The 8,643-nt window shown below is 63.5% G+C and overlaps 2 protein-coding genes across 2 annotated transcripts; one reads left to right on the plus strand and one right to left on the minus strand.

The window, feature by feature from the left end:
- Positions 1–885: 885 nt before the first annotated feature.
- Positions 886–3,314, plus strand: MNEG_9898 (hypothetical protein; the record flags this gene model as incomplete). The annotated part of the gene is made up of 5 exons (XM_014041629.1): positions 886–1,034; positions 1,266–1,374; positions 1,823–2,064; positions 2,400–2,684; positions 2,930–3,314. The coding sequence occupies 5 exons, from the start codon at positions 886–888 to the stop codon at positions 3,312–3,314; spliced, it is 1,170 nt and encodes a 389-aa protein (XP_013897083.1).
- A 2,353-nt stretch (positions 3,315–5,667) lies between these two features.
- Positions 5,668–8,396, minus strand: MNEG_9899 (hypothetical protein; the record flags this gene model as incomplete). The annotated part of the gene is made up of 7 exons (XM_014041630.1): positions 5,668–5,765; positions 6,067–6,212; positions 6,630–6,727; positions 6,993–7,078; positions 7,393–7,527; positions 7,839–8,028; positions 8,256–8,396. 7 exons carry the CDS (start codon positions 8,394–8,396, stop codon positions 5,668–5,670), a joined length of 894 nt encoding a protein of 297 aa, XP_013897084.1.
- Positions 8,397–8,643: the final 247 nt, after the last annotated feature.

Here is an 8,643-nt window from a genome sequence, read left to right on the forward strand (position 1 = left end):
CTGCAGTGCAGCTGTGTGTGCCGCGGGTCTGGTGGACGCATGTGATATGCGCTTTGGTGTCCATCCCCTGGTAAAAGACGTGAAAAATTGCTCCTGAACAGGGCGTTGTGATGATGGCTGCTGCACACAGAGGGCTTGCATAGCGGAGGTGGCCTGGCTTAACGAAAACCGGATGAGGGACACTGACAGGTGCTGGAAGGAAGGACGTTGGCTGTCCGACCTTCGGCGCATCTGGGTCGCACCACAGGCCTGGGCGCACAACAAAACCAGCCCTGCCAAAGCCTGACCGTGCCGCCGATGTAGAGGGAAGACTCAGAGAGCTATGCGAGGGCTGGGTTTGACGCTCCCATGTGATCATCCGGGGCCAACACGCTGCACATGACACAGCACGCATGCGCGGCACCGATGCATGTTTGCACTCTGCCCGTGGTCAGATTATGGCACTTGCAGTTGAACCATCCGGCAGGAAGGGCTAGGCCTGCCGGGATTGCATGCACAGTAGAGCACAGCCGGGCCTTCGTCACTCGCCCAGCCGGTGAGCCTGTTGCTCCGCACACAAGGCTGAGCACTCACAGCATTTGCAGGCACTGTGACATCCGCTCTGGTGTCGGCGAGCACGTGTTGCACTTCACCGTAGGCAGGGGTATGTTGCACTGCAGGCGGGCAGCGTGTGCAGCGCGCCCATGTGCTCGCTGCGCGTCCAGCGAGTGAGTGGGTGGAATGCGCGGCCATAGCGTCGAGCGGGGCAAGTCTTGTCACAACGTTGTTGAACGAAATATACCAGGACTCCCACAGGCCACGACACTGGCCGAAACCGTGCCGGAGTGATCTCTTGTGTCACATCAGCGCAGGATTACGGCTCCCTTCGCTCTCGCAAATGCGCGCATGCATTACCATCTCGCGGAGAAAGGCTCGGGGGCTGCAAGGGTTGCGCCGGATGCAGCAGCGGCGGCAGCGGGTTGCTCGTCCAGGGACACCGCCGCGCTCCCGCCATCTGAGCCGGCTGAGGCTGATGTCGTCACAGCAGGCCCTCTGTAAGCCGATGCAGCCGCGCATGAGCGCAGGCGATGCACAGGGTCACTGCCTCGCCATATGATTTGACGTCCCGTCCCTTCCACGCCGTCAACCCTGCCTGGCTGCACCCACACACCGCAGCTGCGTGGATTAGGAACCAAATCAGGATCGTAGGGCGACTGTGCAGCACGCGCCCTCCGCACGCCCCCGCACCCGTCTCAAGAACTTCCGCAACCGCTCCCACCCCCAAGGCTGAGGCTGAGCGACCCCGACTTGGAGCGGGAATTCTGGCGGGTGCACAACAGCTCGGCCGGGCTGCTATTCGACGGCGCGGGCTGCCTGCTGAGCATGTGGCTGCCGGTGAGAGGCGTGCGTGAGGGCGATCCATGGGCGCTCCAAGTGGCAAGGGTCTTGGGGGTTGAGGGCGGCGACGGCGGCGGCCCGGGCCGGCCCCGAATCTGGGAAAGGGCAGCCTGCCTGGCCCGCCCGACCCGCTGAAGCGGAGGCCCCCGCCGGCCGCGCGCGGCGGCGACCCTGGTCCCCCAGCGTCCGCTCCCACCCGTTCCCTTGTGCGGCAAAAACCAGGCAGCCGACGATCGCGGGGTGGCTCCCGGGCCGGCGGCCGCATTCATACTAGTGCACGCTCGCTCATCTGCACGCATTATCCTAGCGGCACACGCAGCTGCTCACACGCACGCACGCACCCGCACGCACGAACGCACGCACGACACACACACACACACACACACGCGCACACGCACGCACACGCACACACGGCCCCTTCAAATTTCCCTCTCCCTGGCACCAGCTGGCCTACATCCGCTCGTTCCTGTCGGCCCACCACGCCTGGCGTGAGCGCGGCCCCCTCGCCCGCTACTGTGCGCCGCACGCCGCCATCCTCTCGGCGCTCGCGCTGCAGCTGGCGCTCCTGGCGCTCGCGCCGCGCGCGTACCGCCGGCGGCGGATGGCGGCGCACTTTGCGCTGCGCGCGCTGCGGCTGGGCATGAACGTATATGGCACCCTGATTACTCGTGACGCGCTGGATTTCTGGTGGGGGATGGGGCGATGCGTGGGCGGGGGCGGCCAGGGGTGCTGCCGCGGCGGCCTTGGCCGCTTGTGGGTGGGACTGAGTAGGCCGGTGCACGCGCACTTTCTGTCTTTTGAGGTGCGTGCGTGCGGCGTGGTTGGTGCACCATGCATCGGCGCGCGGCGGAAGGTTCGCCGGTTTCTAGTGGGGAAGCAGGGCAGCCTGCAGCGCCCAGGGCAACAGCAGAGAGTAGCGCGATTCATGCTTTGGCAGCCCTGGGATGCAAGGCACTCGTTTACACATGCACCTCTCAAAGCCGCCCCCGCTCCACGCACCCCCACCCCCCGCCGCTCCCCAGGCGCGCCCAGCTGCTCGCCGGCGGCGCCTCCCCGCGCCGCTCGCTCGCGGCCACGATTTGCGGCCTGCCGCTCACCTTCCTCCTCATGACTGTTGTCAACCCTTGCCCCTTCGCCTTCCAGCCGGCACTGGGGGCAGCGACGCTCGCAACGTACGCCTTTGGGTGGTCCTCCGGCCTGCCGCTGGTCTGGCAAGACGAGAAGCTGGCGGAAGCTGCCCGCGCGCTGTGCAGGGGCCTGAGTCTTGGGCTGATTGCAGCGGATTCGGCAGCACTGGCCGTTTTTGGGTGGGTGCGTGGGTGCTCGCTCACAGGGAGGGAGGAAAATAAAGGTTATTGAAGGGTTTCAAGTCAACTCATCATGTTATCAAGACGGCTCTGGCAGTGCGCCTTCACACAGCATCCTTGTTTGGATGTGAGACAGGCGCGCTGCACAAGCAATTGCAACTCCCTTTCTTTGAACCTCCGTGACGAGCGCCGCAACCACGACCAAACCGCTCGCATCGCACCATCCGCCCCCACCCGTGCCGCAGCTGGGTCGGCCCTGGGGTCGTGGGGGTGGCCTCCCGCGCGCCCCCCTCGCGCGAGCTGTGCTGCTGCCTGCTGAGGACCCTGGCTATGGCGCTGATGCTGGCTGTCGGGGTCGCCCTGCCAAACGTCATTGGCTGGTGGGTCGAGTACCGCTCTAAGGCCCAGTTCCTGCTGCGCTCCCGCGGCATTGCGCTGCACCTGCGCTCCCGCTCGGTCGCGCGCTGCGGTGCCTGGCTGCGCGCGCGGGGCCTGCTCGAGGGGGCCCCGGCGGGCGGCTGGCCGGCGGCCGCGCCCGGGCTGGCGGCGGGCGGGGCGCTGCTGCTGTGGCGGCTGGCTGACTTGCTTGTGGCGTCCACCAGCCGTGCCTGCCGCTCGGTGTGCGCGTGACGCGGTTTGGTGTCTCATTCAAGATGCCCCGTCTCTGCCCGTGCAGAGGTACAGCAGCCTCAAGCGCCGCAACACTGACACACTTGCTGCTTGGGCGTTTGTTGTGCGCCATTGCCTCGAGCAAATAGAGGTTTGATTGTGCAAGGGAGGGTTGTTTGAACATTACAGCATCACATTGTCTGGCAGCCGTCTCGACTTGAGAGTTGTGCGGTAGACTTTGCTCTGCACTTGGCCTCGTTACGCAACCGGCCGCCCCGTCTCACCCAGGGTCATCCTCCCCAAGCGTCCGTACCGCTTCACACCAACAAACGCACGAGCCGCCGCCTCTCCCGCCTTTGCAATCCTCCACTCCAGCCTGCAAACAATGTGGCACCCTTGATGACTCGTGTGCGTGGGTGACTGGGCCTGCCGCGACGCCTCCACGCTGTGGCGCCTTGCCTCGTTCTGTCTTGTGTGCAGAACATTGGCTCAATAATACGGCGTTCTTTTCATATAGATGGATGAATAATTCAAGGATGTGGGAATGATGGCATCTCCAAGAGAGAGGCTGCATGATTGTTTGCTGCTTGCAGAAGTGCTTGTGCACACATACCTGTCACAAGCTTGATGGCTAGCATCAATGCTAGCCACCACGATACTTGTTCAGGGCACCCCCCCTCCCTGTACACATCCCATGCATAACCACCATGGCCTTCAATTGCGTGGCAGACCAAGCCTCGAGCTTGGCCAGGTGTTCAGCCTCCGCATCCCCGTCCGAAGCAGGCCCCCCTGCATCCATTCAGCACACTCGCGCCCCTCTGCTGTTCGCTTGCTTGCGTCGGGCCCGTGCGCGCAAGCCGAGCACGGGCACTTGGCCGCGTCGGCAGCTGCCACCTTGTCACACGCTGACGTAGGCGGCACGCGACCCTTCGATCAGCTGCTGCAGGGTGCCCCGCACACGTGCGCGGCCTGCGCGACTAGGCAACTCAGGCGCAGTCAGACCAGCGCAGGCCCCCCACCTGCTCAGCAAGGACCAACGCCACTGCTGCGCCCGCAGCGCCGCCGACGCGCGCGCCTGTTGCGCTGCTGGCTGCATGTGATCCTGATTACCGCACCTTCAAAGCGCCGCAAGCGTGCCTGGCACCCGCAGCGTGCTGCAAGTGTGCATGTACGGCACCCTCATTGAGAGTATGTACGCTTGAGCTGTGACGTTCACGCGTGCTTTTGGTCTGTGCCTGAGTCACACCACACATGCGTTCAGGCGGAGGCACATGCGTGCAGCAGACCGACCCCGGATGATGATCTTCACCATACTCGGTAGGATCTGCAGCGCACCCCTCCCGGTAGGATCTGCAGCGCACCCCTCCCGGTCCTGCAGACATGTGACGCTCGTTTACACCCAAAAAAACCCAGGACGAGATCACGTGTACATTCAAATACGCTCTTGCCTCCAAACATGCATCGTGTTTGCCAAAAAAAACCACCAGAGCGCGAGAAGCCGCCACCTTGACCGCCGTTTTGACTTTCGTTTTGCGCGCCCGCCCAGATTGGATTGAATTCGCTTCGTGACTTGCGTATGCGACGTGAAAACTGAACAAGCTGGTTGAATCACACAGCTTGGTGAAAATGCACTTGAGCAAGGCGCAATGCAAACCCCATTGCACCATTCCCCTGCCCAGCCTGAGGCGGGCACATGTTGAAGGGTGGACCGGCTTATGGGACGTCGTTCGCAGGGTGCACCGCGTCGCAAAAACAGCACAAATGGCTGGTGTGCGCAGCATAGTGGGACCGGGGGCGCTGCCGCGCCCGAGCGTGCGACACCGTCACACTACCCCCAGCCGCGCATGGGGCTGTGACGTATAGTCTTGGGCATCCATCCCCGCCGCCGAAGCATCCCCGCCGCCGCATTGCCTCCGGGGTATGGCGTGCGGACGCCCATCTAGAAATTGTTCGCCTCATCCCACACTCGCAGAAAGGAAGTGGGCCCGTCATACCTTAGAAGCAGCCATGTTTTATGCAAGAAGGTGTGCAGCACACGACCAAGCCGTGCACTGGCGCCGGCCGGCACGCAGTTGGCCAGGGCGCATATATGAGTGGCGCACGCACGCGTCCAGCAGGCCGCGTCTCGTCTGTCAAAACATGCATCTTAGAGGAGAAAAGTGGACTGTGCAAGAATGAGCAAACAGCGCGCTGGGATGGCTGGTGCTGTAGACAAAAAAGCCCACGGACACTCTGCGGCCGAGACCTGATCATGAAGTGCGCGAAACTGCAGCCATGGGCGTGTGCATCGCGTGCCCCCGGCGCCCCGCGTCCACGCCCCGCGAGCGGCGAAATGCGCGGGCGCACACGCGCGCAAGAGCGCGTAGGGCTGGGATTAGCGGATGCGGCTGATGTAAGGGGCGTCCAGGCGGGGGAGGTACAGCTTGAGGAGCACAATGCCGATGGCGGAGCCGCCACCCAGCAGCAGCAGCCCTGGGAAGGGGGAATTCAGGGTACAGAGAATGAGTTGAGGGCGGCCGTGCGTGAGAGCTTGATAGTCACAGTTGCGCCATCACCGAAGCGCGCGGTTGCATGGGGGGAAGGCAGGCGGCGGCGCCCTTGACTGTGAATTGTGTGCCCTGACGGAGATGGCCGCCTCAACTTATGAATGGGGCGAGTCAAGGGCGCCGCAACTAACAAATGGGGCTGTCTGCACTATTGATGGGAACGCAGGGGGCGGGCAAGTAGCCGAAGGCACGGGCCAGCACGGGCAGGGGGCTGGGCGCGGACTCACAGAAAGCGGGCGCCAGGTTGGCGGCTTCGGCGCTGAGTCCGGCCTTGAAGGCCGTGACCACCAGAGGGGAGATTCCGCCCAGGATTCCATAGCCGGCAGCGTAGCCGAACCCAAAGCCGGTGGTGCGCTCGAGGGGGTGGTAGATCCTGCGGCGCCGACGGCATTTTCGGGGGAAGGCAAGCGTTGGCATGGGTAAGTTGGATTGCAAAGGTTGCAATGAGGAAATGAAATGAGGACTTTTGCAGGGTTGCCTGGATGCTGGGCTAGGGCCGCGCGCCCGGCGCAGGGCTGCAGTGTTTTGGGGCGGGTTGAGCCTCATCGGGCTGATTGGCACTCGCATATAGTACAACGTCAGTCTGTTTTGCGCACAGCCGCGCCTGACATGGTCGGCGTTGCGTGCGCAGCCCCTCCCTCAGTTGCACACGCTCGCAAGCGCCGCGCGCACGGCACCACTGGAAACCCGGCGCCCGGCCCTGAGCGCTGGGGCCCTCCACAACCGACCACTGCCACCCGATGCTGCCCTCCGCCACCCACTGCCGTCCACTCCCACGACCGCCCCCCACCTGGTCATGGGCAGGACATAGAGAGCCATGTAGAAACCGATGATGAGGTGGAGCACAGAGGGGGCCACCCACAGGGCCGCCAGGGAGCCGGTGCCCACCTGAAGGGGGCGGGGTGAGGTGGGAGTGAATGAACTTGTATTAGCGCAGACCGGCTTGGCCCACAGCCTCCAATGCAATGAGCCCCAAATGCCACAGACCAAAGGACCATCCGGAAAGTGTCAAGTGGACGAATCTCGTTGTGTGTGGGGGTGGACCCAGGGGAGCACACGTTTGGCCACAGCGTGTGCCAACTTGTCAGGGGCGTTGTCAGGGGCGTTGCAGGGCGCGCAGGCGGCTCATACAGTCATTGGGGCGCCCTCTCACCCAGTAGTAGAGGCCAAAGCCAGAGCCGACGCCGATGACGAGGCAAACCGCCCCCGCGGAGATTGCGCGCATGCCGTGGTCAAAGCCTGCACCCGCAATCATTGCATGGCGAAGGGCCAGTTAGCGCGCTCGCAGCCATCTCACATGCTGGTGGCGCTCTTGGTGCAGCGACGCTCGCGATTTATGTACTTTCCCTGGGCGCCTTTCTTTGACTTTCACTGTCCCCCTCTAGATATAAACTGCTGGCGAATGCCAGCAATGCCTCCCAATCCACGAGGGCACGCGTGCTCGTTGCGGCTGCACGCCCCAGTTTTTTAAGTCACGGTGTTAAGAATCATGAGAAACCCAAAGGCGAATCTCCCTAAGCGCCGCCAAGGCCCGTCCGAGGTTATGCACCCACCGTAGCCGGCAATGCTCAGGCCAATGGTGTTGAAGATGAGGGAGACGATGGTGATGGCCAGGGCGACGTTGGGGTGCAGCTTGTATGTGTTGATCAGCTGGCCGCTCAGCCAGGTCACGGCGACGAAGAACGCACCTGCAGTGACGTGAGCGGTGATGTGATTCGAGGGTTGCTGGAACAAGGCTGCAGCTCACAGTTGCTGTCAGGCCGCTCTTATGCATGCGTCTGACCAGAAAATTTTGGGAGAGAGGCCACAGTTTAAGGCCTGCCCCCCTCCCCCCCGGCAGGGGCAGAGGCAGAGGCGAGGGGCGGGGGGCAGATAAACGCACATGTGTACACGAAAGGAGACGCGATGATAATCTTTTGCCACACCAACACGCAGCTCGCTCCAGGCACCAATCACAGCAAGACACGCATCATGCCCGCGAACCAACTGGTCAACCCACCGCAGACCCAGGCGCCAAAGAAGAGGTTGCAGGTCAGGCCAAAGGCGTTGTTCCTGAGCAGGCGGAAGACGGGCACGCTGGAGCGGCTGTGGCCGTGCAGCACGGCGAGCACGCCCTTCTGCTTCGCCTCGACCTCCTCCTCGACCTCGGACTGGCTGGCACCGGACTGGCTGGCGGCGTCATCCAGGTTCTGGGGCGGCGCCCGAGGTGGCGGGCAGCAAGGGGCAAGGCAAAGGAGGCAGCATCTGCTGTCAGCTTGGAGCGGGCATCATCATTTGTGCTTCGCTGAATTTTGCCGTGAAGAACCGCCTGCTCGTGATGTTCTTGCACGTGCACCACGAGCGTCCGACCATGCAGCGACAAAGACGGGCGGCAAGGGGAGAGCGACATGTAACCACCAGATTGCTGATCACACACCTTGGACGTGGCCTTGTCGCTGATCTCAAGCTTGGCGTCAGGCTCCCCGGCCTCGCCGCCCTCGACGCCCTCGCCGGCCGCGGCGCGGTCCTTTGCATAGGCCTCCAGGAAGGTGGCTGGCTCGGGCAGGCCGCGGCGCATGAAGTATCCGAGGACGGCTGAGAAGGCGGCGAGGAGGAAAGGGATGCGCCAGCCCCACTCAAGCATCTGGTCCTTTGTGAGGGCGGCCTGGGGTTGATGAGGGCGGGGTTGGGGCGCAGGGAGTGGCAAGGCAAGGGTGTGTGTAGCCAGCGATGGGGGGTGGATGGAGCGTGGCGGAGGGTGCCTCGTTACTCAACTGACAAACACCTTGCGGGCTCTCGGGTAATGGTGTGTGCTTCGACCCTTT

The sequence above is a fragment of the Monoraphidium neglectum genome (assembly GCF_000611645.1).
Source record: "Monoraphidium neglectum strain SAG 48.87 unplaced genomic scaffold scaffold02106, whole genome shotgun sequence".
Classification (NCBI taxonomy): Eukaryota; Viridiplantae; Chlorophyta; class Chlorophyceae; order Sphaeropleales; family Selenastraceae; genus Monoraphidium; species Monoraphidium neglectum.